This window comes from Acomys minous (genome assembly GCF_964271855.1).
Source record: "Acomys minous genome assembly, chromosome: 14".
NCBI lineage: Eukaryota > Metazoa > Chordata > Mammalia > Rodentia > Muridae > Acomys > Acomys minous.
In genome coordinates this window covers 32,996,465-33,021,982 of record NC_140496.1, presented here as the reverse complement: position 1 = coordinate 33,021,982, position 25,518 = coordinate 32,996,465, and the positions used below count along the sequence as shown (strand labels likewise).

The 25,518-nt window shown below is 43.9% G+C and overlaps 1 protein-coding gene across 2 annotated transcripts; it reads right to left on the bottom strand.

The window, feature by feature from the left end:
• On the bottom strand, nt 1-23,811 carry LOC311583124 (liver carboxylesterase 1-like). 2 transcript variants are annotated; one of them, XM_084756441.1, is made up of 14 exons: nt 23,751-23,811; nt 20,405-20,609; nt 17,785-17,929; nt 14,867-15,000; nt 12,059-12,212; nt 10,702-10,806; nt 9,436-9,540; nt 6,485-6,523; nt 3,907-4,047; nt 2,440-2,520; nt 2,010-2,157; nt 1,257-1,388; nt 696-768; nt 1-404 (listed from the first exon to the last, which is right to left on the bottom strand). In XM_084756441.1, exons 1-14 carry the CDS (start codon nt 23,800-23,802, stop codon nt 191-193), a joined length of 1,728 nt encoding a protein of 575 aa, XP_084612567.1. In that variant the 5' UTR covers nt 23,803-23,811; the 3' UTR covers nt 1-190. The 2 variants fall into 2 exon arrangements, with proteins under 2 accessions (XP_084612567.1, XP_084612568.1); XM_084756442.1 differs by lacking the exon at nt 23,751-23,811 and adding an exon at nt 20,693-20,710.
• Between the last annotated feature and the right edge of the window lie 1,707 nt (nt 23,812-25,518).

Genomic DNA, 25,518 nt, shown 5'->3' with positions numbered 1-25,518 from the left:
GACACTGAATTGTTCTCTAAAGGATTTAATGTTTATGCAAATTGAGGCCATGAGATACATATCACATCTTTCTTACTTTCCCATGCCCATTAGTAATTGATGTGGAGGGGTATATATTTCTGAAGTCCCCACGGGGAAAAAAAAAACCCTTTCACCCACACACACCACACTGTATAATTCTGCCTTTGCTTCATTGGTCCCCAAAGCTGGCTGGGCTGCCCATCCAGAGCTCAGTTTTTTCCTGCAGGGGCTTCTCCACTGCATCCTTGGTCAGGCCTTTTGTCCAAAAAGCCACTTCTTTCTCTTTCAGCCCTTGAGCTGCCTGAGTAGTTGTACCAATCTTCAAGTAGCCTTCCTTCTGCTTGTACTCTGGCCACTCAGGCAATGTCTTCTCATTGGGGTTCCTAAAATCAAAGCCAAAGTTTTTCAGATCTGCGATGTGGTTCCTAGGTTTCTCTGAAAATTGGACAGATCCTGGGCATGTTGATGCCATGGACTTTATGTCTCTGGGGATGAGGACTGTTCCATCTACTTGGAGAATCTGGCGCTATTAGAGAGCTCTCGTTGTCAAAATACTATTGTCATAGCCCAGGCCTTTGAGTGCTTAAACTTTAAAATCCACCAATTCCCCCATGGTATTCCCATAACATTCTACCACTCCCATCAACTCTGTCTGTCACTGCTATCAGTCTCACCCATTCCGAGCAAAATTGCACCAAAACTTCATCACCATTTTGCTGATTTTGATCTCTTCATCTGAGGCATCTCCTGTGAGGAAGAGGATAAAGGCCTTTTGTTGCTCATACCATTCCACAGGCCAGCAGCATCACTGCCATGGGAGCCTTTAACACTGTAGAGTCTCTACCCTTAGTATTAACTGAGTCAAAGTCTGCATTTGAATAATATACTAACCAATTTCACACTTTCCATCAGTAAGCTGGCTCCTTTTGTTTTCTATACACATCTCTATACACCCTTTTGTCATAATTTTGAAATGCCATAACCCAGGGCTTTTTCTGCCTGATTGGATTGCTATCAGTTTTTGGATCTTTCTTTAAATCACACACACACAAACACAGTCTCCTTCCATGCCAATTAGAGCAGGAAAAGGCCAGGAGCTGACTAAGTTAACTCTGCTTCATTTTGATGAACCAATAAAGTAAGTTTAAAGAGGGGAAACTCTCTCAAGAACACCCCAACAAGACTGGAATCCAGACGACCTAACTTCAGGCACATCACTTACAAGGAGCCATTACCTTTTGTAAATGGGGCACCAAACACTGAGAAGAGTTCATCCCCATGGTCTCCCATCACCACGCCAGGCTTCAGGTCTGATGAGAAACTTGGGTGATACTGAAATTCATACATGTAGACAGGAGCCCCAGCATCTGAGAAGACACAGGTCCACACACAATTCATGTGGAGGCACAAGCCTAGACGGAATCAATGTCCCTACTGCAAAAAAGAAACTCCGACTCTTGTCTAGACCTCTCCAGCTTCCACCATCTATATTAAACATGTGCTCTGGGTTATGGCATTTCAAACTTATGGCAACAGGCTGCAGATGTGTATATAAAACAGAAGGAGCCAACTTACCGATGGACTGCATGTGCGTTGCAGATGGTGTGAAATTGGTCGGTATTTTATTCAAATACAGATTTTGATTCAGTTGATACTGAATAAGGGTAGAGAATCTACAGTGTTAAAGGCTCCCTTGGCAGTGATGCTGCTGGTCTGTGGACCAGTATGAGCACCAAAGGGCCTATATTAAACATGTTCATCATCATTAGCCTTCCCAATTAACTACATGCATTTGGAGCCTTTCCTCAACATGTGCTTCTTACTAGCAGATAACAGGACAGGACAATACTCACACCTGACCATGGAAAGCCAAGACTTTGGTCCCAACTCTCAAAAGTTTCCACATCTGTCTATGCTGGGAGGCAAATGGGTAAGAAACTAATACTGTTGTCAGTGACCCTCTGCAATCTACAACCGCTGAGTCTCACCTCTGTGATGACGAGCCACGATCACAGATGGCACAGCAAATAACACATCTCCAATCAAGTCTACAAATAGGTCTCTGTTTTTGACAGGGTCTTCTGCCCTGCCCAAGTACTCCTTAATGGCTGCTGGAATCATATCCTCAGGGATGTTCTGAAATAGATCAAGGAGGTAAGTAATTCATGCCCTTAAATGGTGAGCAATGTGACTTCTTTGAACAGTTTATAGAAGTCTTTGCTTATCACAAATCTTTTCAACCCTTCAGTCTCTACCTGGGAGACGAAGCACTAAAAGCCTAAAAATGAAACAAAGCCTCAAGCCTTATATATTTGTGCCACTGGATTTCCTGTCATTTGAGATGAACCCTCTGGTCTTCTGTGCTTCTCAATCAATCCTCAAATTCCACCCCTATCCTTGTTCACTGCAGCCTCTTACAAGATAGGGGCTTGACCTCCTCAGAAGAGATGTAGCTGCCTTCTGGTCCAGTTTGCCTGCAGAGAGTGGATATCCCATAATCTGTTGAAGAAATTAAGTACTTGTAAGTACTCAAAAATTAACAGAACCCAACAGGAAAATCAATCAAATCAATAACAAGCACGAAATCTCTTTGTTGGGTCTCAATGAAAAAAAAATCAATAAAACAAAGTGCTTTTAGATAGAAATTCAAAAATACAGAGATAAGTGGTGTGTGTGTGTGTGTGTGTGTGTGTGTGTGTGTGTGCGTGCGTGCGTGCACGCATATATGACATCAGTCTATGGGATCTACTGGTCCTCTAGTCGATTAAGCAATGGAAGTGTACGTAGAAGCAGAGAGCTCAGGGACAGAGAACATAGAGCACACGACTCTCAGACTCAGGGGACAAGGAAACCCAAAATCAACCATTATGATTGTCACCTTGGTGTCCTCTGACATCCTTCTGCAGAGAGAGTTGCAGAGTTCTCAGCATGTTCTGTTCAACCCTTTGCACCCAGAGACAGCACTGTAGCATGGATCTAGCAGCCTAAGGCACACCTCAGGCTATGTACAGCCCCCCTCCAATCCCTGCCTGAGAAAGCTTGGTGCTTTCAGATGTAGTTGTTCTAGAAAGCTTCAATTATCAACCATTTTCCTGATTGGGATGTAAATCTTCTACTCTAAACCATCTTCCTCAAGGACCAGAGAAAAATCTTTTAAAAAAGAAAAATAATTTGAAACATCTTTGAGTTATCAGTATTTGGGGAGATAAGTCCTAAACAAGCTGCGAATCTCTGCAGAAGGACATTTGATTTCCACAAGGACCTGACTTTCCAACCCTGGTTCCTATCATGAAGAAGGATTTGAAGGTTCTCCTGCAGGTGATCACTGATTGGCAGACCGTGGGTGTAGCCACCTGGACTCACTTGAGCTCATCCCATTCTTGAGGCACCTATATCTTTCAGTGTCAGAGATTTAGGTTCAGGTCATGCCTAACTGTTCAACTTAGTGTACTCATATTACTGCAAAAAGTCTGTCCTGGTGTTTTAACTAGCTCCTGGCTTAACTGTCCACTGAGATGCCTGAGATCATGTGTAGAGATCTACAGGACCTGTGATTCCACGGACAGACTGGAAACAGTTCTCCTGAACCAGCTTTCCTGAACCTCCAGCGCCTTCCCTTTTAGGGACATCCTTCTGGGAAAGTGGCACTTGTTACACCTAGGGTTCATCCCACCTGAACTTTTCAGGATTCTTTGATGGGAAGACAGGGTATTTATGAGGTGCATGACAAGCCCTCCTAGGGCTGAACCAGCCTAGAGTTTCACAGCAATGTCTACATATGACAATGACCACAGCTTCCCTGGACTCAGAGAAGAGGTAGTAAAGAAGAGGGACCTTGAATGACCCAGGGCTGGGCGTGTCTGTGGGACATCTGTGCTTTCTTACCAATGGAAGGAGCCAACCAAACTCTTGCTTGTTGATCCCCACCATGTAGGGGACAGTGCTGAAATTCTTCTGCACCAGAATCTCTTCTGGGGACTTTGGGAGCACCACCCCATCAATTGCAGTAGGCAGGAAGGGACAGTTCTAAGGGAGAGAACAATGCTGTATCTATGATTACTTCTCCCCAGGGAATGCCCATGTCCCACCCTACCTTTGTGAACACAAGGCCAATACCCAGACTCCAGTGTCTGTGAGCAATAGAGTCTTAACAAAGGGGCCAATTCTGTAGAGGTGAGGACAGAACTCTAACTGTGGAGCAAGCAATGGTAAAGCACAGAGGTGACCAGGGCATCTTTATTTAAAATAAATAAGTATATATACATATATAATAAATATATAAATATTTATATAAAATTCATGTTTATATTATGTTTATTTACATGTACACATATGTACATACAGATATTAAATACATATGGAGTCCTTGCTCTTCATAAAAGCTATGTCGTTAAAGTTGCAATAAATATAGGAATTAGCAAATATTGACTCACTGCTCCTAAGAGAATTCTAGAAATAAAATTGTAGAACCTTAGGAGCCTCTGATTTCAAAATTCTCATCAGCCATTATATGCGTAGGGGTTATACTTTTTAGGTTTGTTATTGCATGTAGAATTTATAAAATATGATGGAACAGGTTCTTTTTCTGACCCAAGTAACTTAACTGTAAATTCCTTCCGGCTTCAGTTTCACAACCATGCTCACAACCATTACAATTTTTTAAAGTCATCATTATCACAAGCAAGGCATAGTGACTGACGCCTGACATTCTGACACTCAGGAAGCTGAGGCAGGATGATTGCTGTGAGTCTGAAGTGAGCCTGAGCTACACAGTGAGTTACAGTTTAGCCTGGGTTATCTTCAAAAAGAAGGCAAGAGAAAGAAGGGAGGGAGGGAAGTAGGGAGGGAGGGAAAAGAACGAAAAGGCAAGTCTTCAGGACAAAGGAAAGGAACAATCTTCCTCTGAATCTGCAGGCTTAGCTGCCTTTCCATTTTGCTGCAGCTCTATCGCACACAGTGGATGGAGCAGTTCTTTTCCACAACAAGACAAGCACACCCATCTCCTCCCTCTTTGGATGTGCTGCATGCTGGCTCATCGACAGAGATTTCACAGCCAAGGGCATGACAATTGAAACCTGACAGAAGCTCTTCTTTCCGTATGGAACCTCAGAGACAAGTATGGATGGGAACCCCAGGCAACCGTGAAGGGGACACTTAGTAAATAGAAGAGAGGCAGCAAGAAGGGGTTCCTCTCTGTCCACCCATGGGAACCTGGCATCAAAGCACTTCCTGCTCTGAGCACACAATTTCAAAGACTGCTAGTGTCATAAATATTGGCTTGCACTTGCAAATACATTTTAACAAGCTATTCATGAATACAGAATCTATGCCTAGGGAAGCCGAATGCATTTTTCTGTCTACCACACACTTAACCTGAGTGCTTTGAGTTGCGTAATTAGCTTTGAAGGGTATTAAGCACATCATTCAAAGTGCCTAAACTGGAACCTCATTCGCTATTCCAAATAAGTAAAACATGAAAAAAAAAAATGGGCCAAACCCTATACCAATAGGCTGACAATAAATAAGAGGTGCTGAGTTCAGCTGCTGCCATAAAATAGCTTGCAGAGCAGAGACGGAGCCTCGGAAGCTTGCAACCTGGGCAGCTTATTTGAAGAAAGATGTACATGGCCCCGTGGGTAAGACATTGATACTTAGAGTGGGGTTTGGAATGAACGCAATTGACAGTAGGAATGACATAGGCATGGGCAGGTGTCAGTATGCACCACTAATTCTAGGAAATTCCCTGGCCCTGGAGGAGCCCCTAGTGGGAGGGATAGGCACCAGGTAATGTGTGTCCTTTTCTACTCAGGATTTGTCATACTGTGTCACAGTATCTAGCAAGACTGCTTTGGATGCTAGAGTTTGGGTCTTGCGTGCTCCCAGTGGGTGGTGTGTGGGAGGCTTCATCTCCAGCTCATGCTTGTAGCCAGGGGAGGGCTGGGGAGATGTTTAAGCTATGGAGCACAGTGTGAGGTCTTCAGGTCGACTGGGGTGACATCTCAAGCAAGAAGTAATGATCACTCCTTTCTTTTTCACTTGCTGGCTGTAAGATCCCACCATGCTGTGTGTTGTGAAAGGCAAGAGGAGAGCAGGAAGTCAAATGGAGGAGAAGAATGTCCCAGACCAGAAAGGAGATCGCACAGGCCCTTGGGGTTAGAATTTGTGAGAGGAACACTGATGCCAACAACCATGAGGGCCATGGTCATCAGTGCTGTGCATCCAAGGATGCACGTGACTGCACTGTGGAACCTCAGGCATTGCCTATTCTGGTCAGAGAGACCAGGGGTACCCTATCCTCTGGACCTCCTGTGTACGTCTGTTAGGGTATCAGCAGTATACAAACAAGGAGTGATGTGACTCCACAAAGGAAAATTCCTCATTTACAGTTAACTGTAAAATAACACTAGTAAGACTCAAAATAGACAGAGTAAAGACTGTTAATCCAGAAAGCAAAGGTCCTTACCTCTCTGGGGTCTTCAAATAAATTGACCTTAAAAGACTTCTGTGAAGACAAAGGCAGAGGTTTTGGTGAGATGCCTTCCATGTGTGAAAGCTGATTATTTGACCCCCAGAAGGTATTAGCTTTTCCTTCCTGGCACCCCCTTACTTGTGCCTAGAGTAAAAGGACTTGTACACAGAATTTTCTGGAGATGAGAAGGGGGAAGGCAGCATCAAGGGAGTAGATCTCAGAGGCAGCCAAGATTGCTGGAACTCTGGGAAAGACCCCTGTCTATGCCAAGGCTATTTTTTTTAAGATTTATTTATTTATTATGTATACAGTGTTTTGCCTGCATGTCCACCTGCCTGCCAGAAGAGGACACCAGATCTCATTATAGATGATTGTGAGCCACCATGTTGTTGCTAGGAATTGAACTCAGGACCTATGAAAAACACAACTGGTGCTCTTAACCTCTGAGCCAGATCTCCAGCTCCACCAAGGCTATTCTTTATCTTTTCTTCCTTACGTGTTTGCCCTGGTAACAAAAAGGAGGGGGGAAATGAGGAACAAAATGATTTTGGTGGCAAGGATATAGTGGCCTCAAGATGAAATAGAGCAGGAAGTAGGATAGACCATCAAAAGAGAGTCTCTTTGTCACTCCCCCACCCACCCCCACTCTAACTTTATGAGTTCAGGCATCTGTGTGTGAGTTTTGCAGCCATGCCCCTGGACCTAGAGACTTGTCCAGAGATGGATACATACGACTGTCAATCCAACATAATTGAAATCAGATGTTGGGACTAGACAGTTTCTAGGAAATTGGATATAAGCATAAAGTTAGTGTTCTGTCTTTAACCTGCCAAGAAGATAAATGTGCTTCAGGAAAAAGCCAATAAAGAAGCATGAGAAGCTGTGCTGTAGCTTCTCCATAGCATCTCCAGAGTGCCACACCCCAGGACACGAGCCACTGTTGCTCTTTCCTTTCTCTGCTCAAGGCCTCTGACCCTGAGTGTTCTCTTATCTTAGTAAACCTGGACCCCAGTAATCTCATTGACTTGTTCTAAACAACACTCTTCGGTAGCACGTTCATCAAGATTACAGTGTTCAAGCCGGGCGTGGTGGCGCACGCCTTTAATCCCAGCACTCGGGAGGCAGAGGCAGGCGGATCGCTGTGAGTTCGAGGCCAGCCTGGTCTACAAAGCGAGTCCAGGACATCCAAGGCTACACAGAGAGACCCTGTCTCAAAAAACCAAAAAAAAAAAAAAAAAAAAAGATTACAGTGTTCACAATGTTATGCATTAGCTATCAATGGTCTATATATGGGAATCAATCCTAGGATCCATCCACTGTGGGCTGCTGTACCCTTAAAACCGAGGGGCTTATTTGTGTGTGGAGGTATGAGGTATGGTTAGGATAACTCCTAAAAACAATCTATAAACATGTGTCCTTAAACTCATAGATTATAAGTGTAGTCTTGACCATCATCAAACTTCTCTTTGCAACAGATGGATCCCATTACAGAAAAACCACAACCAGCAATATGCAGAGTTGTGGAGCCCAGTCCCAGTGATCATATCTGTGAAACACTCCTGGGCCTAAGGCTTAGGGAATGCTGCAGAAGAAGAGCTGAAAAGTTTGTAATAGCCAGAGGACCAGAGGGCTTGCTGCGAGGAGGATGTCTCTCCTAGTAATGTGGGAAGCAGCATCTATAGGGTCTCACCAACATGAATTCCCAAACACGAGCTAAACAATGATGGCACCAATGGACATGCTAAAGGGGATGGGATAAAGTCTGTAAGACCTCAGACTACACAAAGAACCAAAGGCAACAGGAGAAGGCTGGGAGCTGGAGAAGGTGGTTGTTCCTGGTGAAGAGCATACCAATTGGCTGTCCTGTACAAAATTGTCATCCCTGAAAACATATATACAAATAATATTGTATGTGGAGTGAACAAGTTACATTTAGGAACATATATGAATGGATGAATACATACATGAATGCAATAACTATTAGTGAAAAAATAGGCCATGAATTTGAAGGAGAGAGGGCAGAGGAATGTAGGGGCACTTGGTGGGAGAAAACGGAGGGGAGCAGTTTTTGAAGTTATAATCTTAAAAAATAAAAATTTAAAACCATGGCTATATTGGATGGATGGATGGATGGATGGATGGATGGATGGATGGATGAGTGGATAAGTGGATGGGTCAATGGATGACAGATAAACAAATAGTAGAAGGGCTATTCTTAAATCCTAATTGCGACAGGATATAAAAAATCTAAATAATTGTGGTACTATTAGATTATTACTTAGAAAAATTTTAACCAGCAAAGATAAATTTTACCACAATTTTTTTGGTTTGTTTGTTTGCTTGTTTTGTTGAGACAGGGTTTCTCTGTGTAGTCTTGGCTGTCCTGGACTCATTGTAGACCAGGCTGGCCTCAAACTCACAGTGATCCACCTGCCTCTGCCTCCTGAGTGCTGGGATTAAAGGTGTGTGCTACCATGCCCAGCTCCCACAATTATTTTTTTAATGTGCTTAATAACCCTATCTTAAATTTCATAATAGTAATTATTTATGGAATGTGGGATTTTAATTTCTTAAAATAGATATGAGACATTAATTGGGTGACTAATACTGTTTTAGAATAGGTCATAGATTATTACATAGTTGTATTATTTTGGTTTGGTTTGGTTGAAGAGCTGACGATTTTGCCCATGTTGTACCAATGCTATAACACAGGTCATATCCTCTACCTCATTACACACTTTTATCCTGCTGCTTCTGGACTTTTATATGTATATAAAATTGTAGTATTTCACAATAACATCAAATAATAGAATTCCAAGTTTGAATCAAAAGGCTTCTAATAGGTGGGAACTTGCTCTAGCTAGACCATCCAAAACAAGGTATAGCTAAATAGATAAATCCTGAGACAAGGAGGCAGGGTGAAGCCTCTCAGATGCTGTACCTACCAATTTCAGCGTGGTCTCTAAGAGCTCACGCTCTGTCTTCTGGCGAAGGCACTGAACCATGACAGCTGAGGTGGTGGTTTCACATCCAGCAGCAACAGCAACTTGCTGTATAAAATCAAAAGAAACAGCAGAGGTCAGGATCAGTGTTCCTTCCCTGCCTCAACACAGATGAAGGTGATTGATACCATCCCCAGTCTTGGAGGAAGGGAGGGAGTACTTGAAAAATCTCTAGACCAACAACAGGAGTGTGACCTACAGAGGTTTACACCTGTGTCCAAGTGAAATGATGGCATTTCTATATCTGTGTTACCTTAGAACTTTAAAAATAGGCACATCATTGTCAAAGTGGATGTCTTAACACAAGGTGTGCTCAGTGCAGAACAGAGCAAGGAATCTCCAGTTTCACTGTCTGCGTCACAACAGCCTCTTCCACTCTCTTGATTATTTGCTTTCAATTTTCCTACCAATAGATCAGGGCGATTATCGCACCTGTCATGTAAGGAGAGCTAATGCCTGTGATCTTTGAAGGAGGGCTTCATATCTCTATACATCAACACTTACAGGTGGGCTAGACGGCACAACACAGGCAAAGGCACTTCCCAGATTAGGGGATGTGATTCAGATGGAGCCCTCCAGGCTTTCCTGCTCAGCCATTCTCACTCTGGGATTCTTTGAGCATCTTTATTAGTCTTTGTACAGTGTATTTCCTTCCCCCATCTGTTCCCCAATCCTCCCACCTCCACTCCCACTCAAAGCCACCCAAATTTCTTGTTCTCACTCGTTAGAAAACAAACAGGCACCTGAAAACAAAAACACTCCAAAAAGGGTGGAGTAGAAGAAAAGTCAAAGAAAAAGCATAAGGAACACATACAGGCGTGGATACACACACATTTGCAAATAGAAATCCCATTAAAATATCATAGGTATATATAAGCAAAAGATCTGTAATGTGGGGAAAAAAAACAAGACAAAGCATTATGAGACCGAAAAAAAACAAAAACAAAAACAAAAAACAAAAAACAAAATTCTCCAAGAATGTCACTGGATCATTTTGTATTGACCATCTATGCATCTATGGTACCTAAGCTTAACACTACTATTTTTTTCTTTTGCAAATGGTGCTTCTGGGGATTTAGGTCCACTCTCCCTCTCTGTGCTGGGACCCCATTTGTCTTAAACCTGGCTTAGGTAAGAAAGAAAGACTTCTTCCGAGAGCCCCAGAAGAACAGAAGAACAAGCATGGCAGCTGTACAAGATAGGTCTTACCTCAGCCACAAGTCTGACATCTTTCCTGACCAGACCAGGAGTGAGGGCCACACCACTCTCAGAAATGGCCCTGTGAAAGAGATTCTTGGCCAGAGGAGACAGCACCTGATAGGGAGAAGAAGAGCTCATAGTCACAGCAGTGGTCAGTGGCTAACTTGCTGTTTATGCCTCCTTTCAAGCAAATATGCTGCTTGGCCTCTGGTGCTCTACAGACACAATCATCTATCCTGGAGGGCATCCCAGGCTCCCTGTGTGACTAACTTTCCCAAGAGAAGCTCATTGGAATAGAAGCTGAGTTTGGAGTAAGAATTGGAACCAGAAGCACGTGTTAAGTACCCAATCATAACAACAAAACTATTGGAAAAGGAGTTAGCACGGCCAAACCTCAAATTCCATTTTACCACTTCTGTGACTTGAAATTTATCCTATGAAAAAATTATTTTGAACTAAGAGAGAGAGAGAGAGAGACACACACACACACACACACACACACACACACACACACACACACACAGAGAGAGAGAGAGAGAGAGAGAGAGAGAGAGAGAGAGAGAGGAGAGAAAGCTGAACTAAGGTTGTAGTTCAGAGTTATGCTTGAGGTACTGTGTGTGTGTAAGCCAAAGGAGAGATAAGGAAAGAAAAGAAAAAGCTTGTGATAATGGAACTGCAACAGAGATAGCCAAGATTCTCATGATATTTACAATGTGAAAATTTCCTTTTTTAATTCCTTAAAAATTCCATACCATGAGTTTTGATGATATCCATTCCCTCTCCCTCTATTCTTTACTGACTCACCCCTCTCTCATACCTTCCCAACTTTGTGTCCTCATTAAAAAAAAAAATTAAGTCCACACAGTCTTGAGGAGCTTTTTCTACCGACCACGAGCCAACACATTAAAGATAACCGACACTTCTTTTCCCAGGAAATATCAACTGCCAATAGCTCCTCAGGTAGGGACGGGTATCTACACCATCTCCCTCTGCATGCTGGCATTTGGTCTGGTGATTTCACAGGCCTTGTGCACGCTGTCACAAAGGCAGTGAGTTAACATGTAAGACAGCACTGTGGAGCCATCCTTCTTGTGGTCATCCACTTTCCTGTTATAGTCATCCGCCACCTCTGGCCTGTACCATCCTCTCACTTCTTCTCCAATGATCATTGAGTCTTAGGGAGGAGAGGGTGTGGCCCCAGTACACAAAGCAGAGTCCTGAGCCTTCTGGGGCAAGGAAACTTTGATCCTTAGCTCAGTGTTGTGCAATAAATATATCGACTCTGGCTGTACTGATTGGTCTCCAAGAGATCCTATTAACAGCCACATAAAACCTGGGCATGAGGCCTGGTGCCAGGGACACTTACAAGAACAGAGACACTTTCACCACCTGATGACTCTCCAAAGATGGTCACCGAGCCTGGGTCCCCTCCAAAGTTGGCAATATTGTCCTGGACCCAGTGCAGTGCAGCCACCTGGTCCAAGTGTCCCCAGTTTCCCCGGCTGTGTTCATCTCCTGTGCTGCAAGAAAATAGGATGCCAATATGAACAGATATGACATGGCATGGTTAAGGACCACAGATTGGCTAGAAGTTCTTGGTTTGGGCTTTTTGGAATGAAGCTAGTCTGCATCCCTGACACAGGAACCTATGTCTGTCCCTCATCTTTACAGCATCATTCTAAGTGAGGCTTCCCTCTGCCAGGAAGTGTGTGTTGAGGAGCCATTATGTAAGGAAGAGCGGTCTAAGACCTAGAGCATGACTGGAAACAAAAACAAAAACTTCTGACTACACTCAGCTCTCACTGAAAACCAAATCAGACAGATGGAAAGAGGACATAATGGCACCGAGTAGAAACATTAAAATGGGCAAAGAAGCAGGAGGAGGACTCAAGGGAAGACTTTAAGATTTCATGATCATGGAGGGATCCTTTGAGCCTGCGTCATTTAAAAGAGATCTGAATAGAATGAGCACATCTATCTCAGAAATAGCGAAGGAAGGAAGCAGAGCTAAGTACAAAGGCCTCAGGGCCACGGGAACAAAGCTGTGCACATGGCTAGTGTGCAAAGTGGCAAGGGCATGCACTGTGAGCCTTGGCCAGGATGTGTATGGTGTTTTTTTGGACCTAGACCAAATGTGAATCTTCTCCAGTGGCAAGACATAACTCACTCTGATGAAGGTGTAATCTAATTACAGTATTAGCAATCTTATAATAATAAATGGTTATGATAACTACCCATGTCAAAAACATAGGGCATTGATCAGCAGGCAGAAATAGTTGATTAAGGTAGCTAGATTTCGAGCAAATTCCAAAGAAAGCCAAGAAAATTTGATATGGAGCTGAATGTAGGGTAGTAAAGAAAGAAGAATCCAGGCTTCCATGAGTCCTGAGAAAAGGGGAACGTGGAGCTGTTGGAAGCTATACAGGGGACCTTTGAGGGAAGACATGTCTTTGTTCAGGAAGGAAATGGAGTTTACAGTTCCATGTACCCTTGTAAAGGCATCCTGTGGACATCCACAGAAGAAGAAGAAGAAGAAGAAGAAGAAGAAGAAGAAGAAGAAGAAGAAGAAGAAGAAGAAGAAGAAGAAGAAGAAGAAGAAAAGAAGCAGCTAACGCTGAGCACCTGGGATTCAAAGGAGGGGCTACAGATAGGGAGATGTAAAAGTACTGTTGCAATCACTCAGGGATTTACTGCAGAGACAGAAGGAGCAGCCAGCAAGATAGAACATGACTAAAGCCAGGTGAAGGATTGTCTCAAAGAGGCAGTAGTGAATGCTCATGGCTGGTGCAGTGAGTCACGTGCGGTGAGGGAGAGTACTGATGAAGGTCACATTTGGCCTTGGGGGCAGCCTGGATGGCATGGGCAGATGAAAATGTGTGCCTGAGGATCACTCACTGAGTTCTTTCAGGAGGCTGTCTCTTCTTCCCATTCCTATGAGAAGATGTAAAGCATTCAGCCTCTATGCTGCAGGTTGACCACACAGAGGAATGCAGTGTACTGCCAGCACAGGTCAAAGTGAGTGTTTTGGAAGTGAGAGCATGAAGAATGGGCCATTAAAAACATCAGAGATTCACAAGTAGAGTGAGAGTCAACGCAGGAGAATCAAAAGCAGGTAGATAGGCACTACCGGGGAAGGGTTTGGGAGGTTGGTCTCGTGCACTGTGTATTCAGAGGATGAGATCTGGTTGCAGTTGGGATATGGATGTTGTCATGATCATTGAACAATGTTGTTTAAACATTGATCTCTCAAATCCCTGATTGGTTAATAAAGAAGCTGAGCAGCCTATAGCTGGGCAAAGAGAGGACAGGGAGGCCAGACTTCCATTCCCAGTCAGGATCACGAGGTTGGAGAGAAGAAGTAAGAGGAGAAGAAGGAAGAAAAAGGATACAAAGCACATAGCCATGAGGACTGATCTGATGGAGCAGAAGCAGCCTAGGCAAGACCAATATGGCAGGTAATTTGGGATGTATGGCTAGGAGGTAGCCAGACAAGCATAGAGGGCGAGAATAGATGAATATCTGCCCATCTCTAGTGTTTTAAAGCTTGTTGAATAAATCTAATAAGTCTCTGTGTCAATTATTTGGAAGCAAGAGCAGGTGATTAGAAAAGACCCCCAAAATTACCATGTTTCAACAGAATGAGGTCAATGAGATCAAATAATGAAGGGACTGGATGCTTTTGGAAAGGGCTGAGTAAAGGGCTCCATGAGGAATTACATCACTAGAGCTGGGTCCTAAAGTCTTTTGTTTAGCAGCTGCTGTGCCTTAGATGTGGTTTGTGCTCCAAAGGTTTATTGCTTCCTAATCTGACAAGAATATGCAATGATGAATTCTATAAAATACAAGGCCCGATAGGAGAGGATGAGGTCATGAGGTGCTGCACTTGGGAGGTATCTGTGTAGTATGGAACCCTACAGAAAGGACAAGGCTCCTCTCTTTTGTTTCCACTATCACCATGAGATGTGGTATTTAGGCTGAAGACTCCATTTTGATTTATCATCTCTGTGGCAATGCTAATAAAGAGTCTCGCTAGATGCCACCATGAAGCTACTTGATCTTGGACTTTGATTCTCAAAAAAAAAAGGGGGGGAACTAAATTCAACTTTTTGTTATTTTGTACAATCAGTATGCAATAAACTATTATGGAGCTAATGTGCTATCTCCAATGCCCTACCTGAAGAATCCCCAGATGCCAAGGCGGTACTGAATGGCCACCACTACCACATTTTCATAGGCAGACAGGGCCAGTCCATCATAGGTGGATGCCCCACCCACCACCAGAGAACCTCCATGGATCCACACCATCACCTGCAGGACACAACAGCAAGGGTCATAAGAAACAACTGGGAAAGCCATTAGAAGCTCTCTGTTCTGGACTTTTCCTCGCCCTGACTCAAAGAAGCCAACCCCTAAAATCTGCAAGTGTCCAGCAAGGATACAAAAAGCATCTTCTTCCATCTCCCCTCACTGATGCCCAGCTGACCATGCAACTTCATGTTGCCTGGAAGTACATGCCTTTTACTCCCACATTGAATACCACATCCTGTGATGCTCTTCATATTGATAACTTTTACCACAGGCACAAGTAGGACCAAGGATGTGCTGTTTTCCTCACCACTTACTCCTGGACCCTTTGTCTATCTGAATTTATGCTTCACATCAGTTAACTCTGCAGTGGTGAGTGAAACTTTCTTCTGCATGGTAATTATCTCAAGGTTCATGCATGCCTGTGTGTGGTTTGAATGAAAATGACCCACATGGGCTCATATATTTGAGTGTTTAGTCTCAGATTGGTGGAACTCCTTTGGAAGGATGAGGAGGCGTGGCCTTTTGTAGTAGGCATGCCACTGGGGGTGAATTTTGAGGTTTCAAAAGTCTATGCCAGGTCCAGTTGCTAGCTCTCTCTCTTTCTTTCTGCCATCATAAGAGTGTTTTAAAATATTATAATTTACCAATAAAGAAAAACATAATTTGTGTTTTACATCAAGAGCTGACCTCCAAGCACTAGAAATAACTTTCTCATCCATCCTTGGCATCACTTGCTCCAAGGACCCTTAGATCTGAGAACATTGTAATCCTACTTCATGCTTTAATTGTCTTCATTATTCTTTTCTTTCAAGACTGTTGTTGGCATTCAGGGGTAATGACCTCACACCGTCTTCCTTTTAACCCATTCTACCATTGGATCCCCTTTTAAAAATGTTCTTTGTATCTTGTCATTTTTGCAATATATAATCATCAAGACATTTGTTGTTGTTTCAACAACATTCTTAAGAGAAAACTACACAAGACACAGATCACATGGATGAGTCAGAACAATCATTTCATGGTTTCAGTGGCGCTTGCCCTTTCTGGGACCACTGGTTAGTGTAGTCATGCTGCTCTCGCTTACACTTTATATTTCTAACTATGTAAAATTTGTATCTTCTAGGATATGACCATTTCAAACTACATCCCTAATGATTCAAGGATTCTAACCAACTTCTGCTACAAGTAATTCAAAGTCTCCACACCAACTGATAGGTAGGGCCTATACCTTTCAGAAGCATGGAAAAAGTTTTAGAAGACAGATCATCATCTTTCAGTGCCCCCAGAATATTCTGGAGACCACATCTCTCAGAGAAAATAGAGGTAAGAGAATAGGATAGAATTGGGTGTTCCAGAGGCATCAAAATGGATAGATAAGTGCCGGGCGTGGTGGCACATGCCTTTAATCCCAGCACTGGGGAGGCAGAGGCAGGCGGATAGCTGTGAGTTCGAGGCCAGCCTGGTCTACAAAGCGAGTCCAGGACAGCTAAGGCTACATAGAGAAACCCTGTCTCTATGAAAAACCAAAAAAAAAAAAAAAAAAAAAAAAAAAAAAAGGAAACCCCTCTGACTACAAGCTACATGGAACAAACCTGCATGTTAGGGAAACAAGCCCAGCGATCTTTAAATGCTGGCAAATCCAGGCTGTGAATGACTTATGAAAGATAGAGACTCCTGTGACCCAGGCCTCTGAACCTCAGATCCCTGCCAGCTCTCTGGGCTCATGTTATTCCCAACAGTACTTTTCTCTTTTTCAATAAACTTAATTTCTATCACTATTGGTGTGTCCCTGTTCCAATTCTTTGTTCCAGAAGACCAGAACCAGATGTTTCAATATGATCACTCTAGACTCTGGTCTCCACCTATAGTACTGGAAGGCTGTATGAGAACGGCCGATGCGCCTCCTCTCCTGCCCCCGTGTCTGGCTGTATACGCATAGCCTGGGAGCACAGTAGAAGATAGGATCATGTGTGAGTAAGATCTGTCCCCATTTACTGTGGTCACAACCTCTCCCATGATTCCTAGATAAAAGCTAGATCATCTTAGGGAGGTGATGAAACCCCAACCTCTTCCACCCCATGAGGCATCTTCTGTTTCAACAGCCCCTTCACCTCCAGGCCTCAACTAAGCTGAGTCACCAACCTGTGATGAAAGAAGATGAGGAGGGAACTGAGCTACAATTAAGTCCCAAATGTTTGTCTGAATTGTTGTGACATGTGCATCCCACACACTGCCATGGAACAGTAAGAGGTTTGACATATGATAGCTGTGTGCTGGAAAACAGCCTCCTGTAATTCTAAGCTCATGCCAAAGACACTAATTTGAAGATCAGGAAACCCAAGCTCTTATCCCCTATCACTAGTGTTCAACGTCCTTGTCTTCGATTGCTGCCTCAGTTTCTCTGTCTGTAAAATAAAATGCTCATCATTTTTCTCTAAGATCCTTTTCAGCTTTAATTTGCAAATGGATGCTCTGGGGACCATACTCCATCTCTAGTAACTCACATCATGTTCTTCTCTTGGTATAAGAGAACTTGGAAGACTGAGGTGTACAGCAATCTACACCACAGTCTGACTGACATCTCTGGGACAACATGAGGGAATGCTTGCATTCTCAGAAGTTACAGCATATTCTCTATCTCCCAATTAGTCCAGGCCCATGAAGCACTTGCCCCCTGATTCCTTCCCCCCATCCTTACTCACACACCCCACCCCTTCACTCCACTTGCACAGAAAAGCCAGATGCTGGAAACCAGAAGCCCAGATAAGTGGTCCCCTTGTTTACCGGCAGCCTGTTGCTCTTTGTCAAGTCGACAGGAGTGTAAATATTTAGGTAGAGACAGTCTTCAGAAAAGGTGAAAGGGATGCTCTCCTTTCTGTTGGTGAAGAGATCGGAGAGCATCTTCCCTACTTCAGTATCTTGGGAGCACCTAGGAGGGACAGAGAACACCTGAGGTTCCATCAGACAGACCCTGGGCATGTCACCTAGGGCTCAGCATTGCACTCAGAAGCTTCTGCTCAGAGATGGGGTTGGTACCAATGGGTAAGAGGGTCTTTATGGTTCCTGAGGTTCTCCTGAGGCTCCTAAATCTGCAGAGGATAAGACCTAGCATCATTCCTCTTCCTGGAATGTCCTGGCTGCCTTAGTCACTGAAAGGGGATGCTCAAATGCTGACCTGTCATGAGAGATGGCACATCCTGCCCTGCCTGATGGCCTTTCTTCTGCTAAGCTTTGTATAGGCTGCAGGGCAGCCCACTTCTCCGCCACATACACACGATCTAGTTCTTGAGAGAATCCCATCACCAGGAGAACAACCTCCAATGACTGACAGCTCATTACAGGTCAGGGGTCATATCTTTGTGGGACAAAGAGTTGCACTCTAGTTCTTCCTCAGCCACTAATGTACTGGGCAAATTTGGGTGAATTTCTTTCCCGCTCTGGCCCCTAATCCTCCAGATGCAGGTAGAAATAGGGCTGACTCTAGGGGCCCTGCTGCCCTGGACTGCTAAGTTTCTATTATGTATCTACCCCAGTAACCACTGGCGGCTTCCTGGATAAGAGGTGTCAGAGATTATTCTTCTATTGTAATTTTTAACATGAACTGAGCCTTCCTGGTTGCTTTAAAAATGGGCATTGATTTAAAGTCCCTTTATGTAACAGCGCATTTAAGCTCCAGATTAGTCATAGGCATACAGAGGTTCTTTTATACCTTTTATAAAGGTGAAAGGTAAGGCAAAGGTTGATTAGAGAAACTGTCCAACATACCACGACCAGGAGGACACATAATGTATATGCTTCAGGTAAACGCTAACCAACATTCTCTGATCTCAGTGGACTCTAAGGAAAGCATGCTTTCCATAGTATAAAAGGGGAAACTGAGGCTCTCAGAATCCCACAGCTGTCAGGTAGCAGAATCTGAGATAGTAGAGAGGACTTTTTGATTTCCATCTTGGAAAGTGTGCCCCATGTCAACAATAGCAAGGGGAATAGTATTCATAACAGATTTTAATTTTCAAATACGAAAGAAGAAAAGGATTTCAACTTCACCAGTATCTACATAGATTTAACACAAAGGCCCTATAGTATTCATTGTTAGTGATTTTTATACTCCTATTTTCCTTATTCAATAACCACAACACAATATTATTTAATTAAGCCCAACCAACCATTGACAAGCATCTGCTAAATAAGGATATTTCATATATCATTGAAAGAAGCATGCATATTTAGAATATTTATGAAGGTAAATTAAGCCAAAAGTGCATATTGTTTGATTCAATAATGTCATTTCCGGGGCTAAAATATTCATGAAAGCATGTGATTATTTAGCTAAGACATATCCCACCATATTCTATTCTTATTTATTTTGCTAAGAATATAAAATAATATAAAATCTTAATGACCCCCCCAAAAAAGAAATTGAGTAAATAAGCTTTATTTCAATAGCAAAATTAAGGTAGCTCTCTAATACCCAGCTGTGATCATTATGAGATGGAATGATTATGGTACTGGTGATATTCTTAAAAATGAGGGAAGAGTCAGGTAAAGTGCCTATGCCTATGATCGGGAAGAAAGTCTGCAGCGGATAAAAAGATGAGAAGGCATTACTGAAATGTTATCAGCGGTTCTCTCTGGGTGGTGAAATGGTGTGTGGTTTTAGTTTTCCTGTCCTCACTTCCTGTGTTTCCCAACATGTTTTTGTTTTCAGCAAACTGTTCTCGCTATACTTGCAATCAGTGAAAAGAATAAATGTTTTAGAAAAGAAAATAATAAAAGGTTAGAAGACCAAAAGAAGTAGCGTTGTGGAAACCCTCAGAAGGAGGTGGGTGGTGTCTGAACTGAGAACAGAAGGTGCCTGGGCTTCTCAGGGAGTGGCTGTCAGGCCACCTGGAACCGCCGCCGGCTTTCTTCATTGGCCTGGCACAGTGACTAAGGAACACGGGCCACCATTCTGCCTGTGAGTAGGTAGCCAGACTGAATTTTCAGTCAAGCTCCACCGTCCCTCACCCACATGCATTCTTAGCCAGCCCACACTGCCCCACCAGCATTCAAGACAGAGCAGGCAGAAACTTACTTTTCTTTGCCTCATCAGAGCCCTTAGCACATTCTAGCCTAGTCTCTACATCACTTATTTACTTGCTCGTTGTCCCCTAACAGGAAGTATTCTGAAGACCATGGTTTCCTTTGCTCATGGATTCATACTCCCAGGACATACCTGACTCCCAGGAACCCTCAACAAACACATGGCAAATAAGGGCTCCAAAAACCCGTGGCAATGATTGATTGCTTTAATGCCTACACTGTTCTTAAGGACGCCAGAAGAAAATACAGCCGGTCAAGGAACTGCCTTGACTCCTTTCTGCATCATGGCTGAACGAGGCCCAGGCCCACCCCAGAGGCTTACATGGGAGGGTAGGCGGTGGTGTTTTTTATGAAGTTCCAGGGCTCTGCCGGCTGTGGTGGAGCAAACCTCAGGGATCCAAGAGGGGGCTTGGCAAAGGGGACTCCCAGGAAGACGGCCACGGGCTGTGTGAATCCTTCTAAGCTGACATACTTCCCCAGCACTTTGCCTTGAACGGTGTCCACCACGGGTGGTGAAGATGGCTGCCCTGTTGGACATTGCGAAGAAGCAAGAACATATCAGAACAGGAACACCGGTCCTGAATTCCAGGAGTTTCCCCACTATCTATACCTGTGACCTTGATGGGTCACCTCGACCCTCTCGGCCATGGTTTCTTCTCACCTAAAACAAAGAAAATATTTCTTCATAACTCACAATAATAATGGAATGAATAAATTGGAGTTGGAGGTGTAAAACTATCCAGGCAAAGTGACTGAAAACAGAGAACTTCTAACAAACAAGACCCTCGGTTTCTATCTTTAAAACCTCGGGAGGTTTTTTTCTGTCATAATCCCCGCGTATGCTGGGTGAGAGGATGAACAGGAAGTACCCTCCTTGTCTCAGGAGGAAGTACTCCCCTTGTCTCAGGCCTGATAGGTGAAGGACCACAGACACACTTGACCTGATGCTGTAGTGAAAGAGGTTTTGTCCTGAGAGAAGACAGGAATGGCTAATGGAGTCAGCCTTCTTCTGTTTGGCTGTTCACAGAGCAACTGGGGTTTGCTGATGGGGAGGAAGGGAATGAGGTAAGATGGGAAAAGGGCATATAAAACAGAAAGGAGACCTGCAAAGACCGAGAGAGGCCAAAGCACAGGGCCCGCCTGCGAACAAGTGACTACGATGCCACCCAGTGGTGTTCACAAAGAGAGGAAAAATGGCCCTAAGTAAGAAAGTGGAGAGCCGGGCAGTGGTGGTGGTGTGCGCCTTTAATCCCAGCACTCAGGAGGCAGAGGCAGGAGGATCGCTGTGAGTTCGAGGCCAGCCTGGTCTACAAAGTTAGTCAAGGACAGACAAGGCTACACAGAGAAACCCTGTCTCGAAAAAAAAAAAAAAAAGGTGTGGGAGGGAGAACCATCATAAAGATTGAGATTATTTTGTGAACATGTGTGTTGGATGATAAAATATATAATTTTAGAACTTTCCTCTGTTGTCTCTAAGCTCAGTCATGTAGAGAGTAGAGACTGGGTATCTCCCTGCCGTGAGCACTGGATCAACCTGATCCTCTCTCAAGGTCCATTATGGTCACTCCTGACCTGCCCCCAGCTGGCTTCAATAATCTCTATGTATCAGAACATCCCTCACTGTGAATAACGTCCTGACTCCTGCCCTCCCAGGTGCTGTGGAGACAGGTAGCCTGCCATCATCTCCCCCAAAGTGTGTGTGACCAGAGACAAAAACAACAATCTAGGCATGCCCTAACAAAGGAATAGTCCAAGTATTAGAAATGCTTTCTGGAATTTTAAAAACAGTATCTGAACCTCTAACTTTCTTGTCTACTCTGGATTTTTCTTGAGTAATTACTTTGTTATTTGTAATAATTTACAGTAATGAGCTATATTCCTGATGAAAGTATTAAGTTATGTATGGACTAATAGTGCATGTTGAATAAATGATTTAGTATAAATTGAGGGTAAAAATAAATAACTACAAGTCTCATAGGGTCAATGTCCAGTTCCATGCTGTGTATACTCAGGTTGTTTTGCAGTAGTGGTTGTTAATTACAACTATCCCTGTTATGAACTTTCACAGAGACATGCCCATATAGTCCCCGATTTATTGTACTCAGACTTAAAATGTTTTAACGCTAAGATAGAGAGCATAGCCCCACCATAAGCCTGAGGACATAATCATTAGTACTAGAAATTCCAAAAATGAACTAACAACTCCAGAAGTCCGTTTCATGGGTTGTCACCAGTAGCACTGCATGTCTGTGGTCAGCAGCCTTGCAGCTTGCCTTTGATCAATCTCGGTGCATTCCTTGGGGGGAATAAATTCCATGAGGAGGGGCAAAAAGAAGGCCACTTATACAGTAGGGAGCATACACAGGTTCACACATCAGGGGCTTTGTGCCAGGTGTGCATTCCAGTCCCTTGTACAATTCCTCAAAGAAGCCTTGCTAGCGGCCCACTAATATGCTTATTTAACCCATGTACGGGCAGGATTTGAAAGCAGCCAGTACAGAGCTCCTAAAGACGAACTTAGGCCGCCATTGCCCGAGAAACATCCCACCTAAACCTGAATCCTTCCTATGTCTGCCTTGCACTCAGCATCATGATGTTATGTGTCCTGAAAGAACTGGGCCGACAGATGAGCACCGGGCTACATTCTGGAATCAGATATGTGCCATGATGTGATCTTCAGGTGTCCTTGGGAAAGCGCACATCCCTGGGGGCCTCAGTTTCTGCCTCTATGTGATGACAAGGCCCCAAGTCACACACACTTCCTGACCAGGGATTCTGTTTTCTATCCCCCTTGCCTGGAGGAGCCATCATGCTGTGTATCCAGCCACTGCAGTATCCACACTCCTGACACCGGTTTGAGTTGGTTTTCATAGCCTGGGCTATCCCTAACTGGTCCTGGTCACCTAACACTGGATACCAGAAAACTGGGGAAAGCCCATGTGCCCCAAAGTCCTCTGAAATAACTCCACAAAGCCATCCCTACACAGTTTCCTCTGCCTCCCCACTTCCTTTTGGGGGACACACAGTAAAGGCCTCTGCCCACAGTCCCTCCGCACATACCTCCTGAATGACGCAGCGCCCTTTTGGCAACACTCATGTCCTGTGTGTGTATGCTCCTTTAGCCTATTCTAAGTGCTCCAGAAACAAACACCAGTTTTCTCCTCACCACGGCCTAATAAGATAACTGTCATATTACCTTTATCCATTTTAGAGATAGGAGTCACCTGGGCACAGAAAATCAAATGCCTGGACAAAGGATATGGAACTAACAGCCGGAGCTGATTTTAGATCCATGTTCCAGATACCAGTGATACTTTAATAATCTTCTAAAAATATTTTAAAGATCTATTTTAGATATTTCAGATCCAGCTAGCTATTAGACTAAGAATCAAGGATGGAAATAATCCAATCTCTTTTCATCCCCCTGTACAAAGCCTGCAGTTAGCACACCAGCCTCCTGGGCCTGATGCCTGCAGCAGGGTCTCAGGAACTTTCCAGTCTTCTGTGTCATCTTTCATGGCCAAGGCAGGCTGGACATGACTGCTTCAAATTCAAGTCCAAGCTGGAAGAATAAAGCATGCTACAGAACCAGCCCTTTGTCCCTTGCCATTCTGCCCACCTCTTCCCTGGGAAAGGGCTTCCGTATATTTGTATTGCAGAGGACTCACCGTAAGCCATGCAGGCAGAAAGAGAGACCAAGACCAAAGCCTGGAACCACATTGTGCGGTGGCAACAGTTCTCCCTCTGACTTCTCTGCACTCCTTTTAAAGGATACGCTGTCCCCGCCCTAAACCTCAATCCCCACCTTGGATAAGCAGACCAATTACATCACCTAATGTAGCAGAAAAGATCTCCCTCTTCCAAAGGGCTTCCCAGAAGTCCTTTAGAGCCACCAAGCCATGTCTACTCTTTTTCATCTGATCAGTCTGTAACAAGTCCATGGCAGATGGGCATAAACATATCCAACTTTGTATATAAGACTTCCTCCAGCCTCAGAGGCAGGTACTATCAGTGCAACATCGTAGAGCAACTTGAAGCCCCAAAGTTGCTCAATTAGGGTGTTAGGACACATCCTCTAGTTTCTGTGGTCTGGTAATTCTGGTGGTTCTAGGCTTTCAAGTGTGGATGTGACCATGCACTTTACCCAGGACGCTGCTGTTGTGATGTCATCACGAAGTGTCTAATTAAATCTTTTATGTGTTGAATACTTGGTCCCAGCTCACGATGCCACTGAGGGGAGTGGCTCATGAGGGCACTAACTTCTGCAGTTTAATGATCCTTTGGTGAATCCACAGCTCTCCCTTTTCTGCTTTATAGCGGGAGGTTTTACACAGTATCAGAGTACCACTATGTCATTGTGCTTTCTTTAAATTTCTTTAACTGCACTACTTACTTTTTAACTCATTTAACTTTTATTTAATTTCAGGCATTCATTTCTATAAATAGAATGCCAGTGTTACATGCAATCAATTAAAGGTAAATTTGAAAGATATGTCAGTGTACTTTTAAAAAATGGTAAAGTAAATGGAGAAATATAAATGACACACTATGTTCACAAAAAGACCTAACCCTATACTTATACCCATATCCATACCTATACCTACACCCATACAAGCTACTTGTGCAGAAAATGAACCAGTGACAGTCACTTGGTAACACACCGACATCTATCTTGGCCACCATCACCAGCTAGGTGACAGGCATTGGATTGGCCAAGGGTCATAGTCACTGCCGTCATCTGCTGGAGCTTCAGGGGCTGTCTGCTGTCAGAGCTTTGGCCAGATGCTCTATTCCATGTGCATCTTCTGGTTCTAGAGTCTGTGCTAGACACAGTGGAGTTGATGTTGCTACGACAAACACCATTAGCAAAAGCAAATTGTGGAGGAAAGGATTTAGTTTAGCCTATACCTCCCGTGTCCCAGTCCATCATTAAGAAGAGTCAAGCCAGGAATTCAAGGCACAAATCTGGAGGCAGGAACTGAAACAGGGCCAGAAAGGAGTGCTGCTCGGAATAACCATCAAGGGTGGATGATCACAGCCTATGCAAAGCATGGTTCTCTCTGGGTCTTCTTCCACCCAAAGGACGGCAGTTTAAACAGGGGTGTGCTACTCTCCAATTCTTTCAGCTGTGGTATTTGCAGATGTTGAAGGACAGAATGGATTATTGTTGTTGTCTGTAGGTGAGAGCAATCCCTCCCCCCTGCACTGGGGTGCTTTCTTCTAACCATGCTCCCACCATTGCAGTGTCACCTGTCCTGAAGTCCTCACCAAAGCCAGGCAGATGCCAGTGTCTGCTTTTGAGCCTCATGGCTGTGGGCTCAAAAAGCTTTCTTTTTTTTTTTTCTTTTCTTTCTTTTTGTTTTTTTGTTTTTTGTTTGTTTTTCAAGACAAGGTTTCTCTGTGTAGCCTCGGCTGTCCTGGACTAACTTTGTAGAC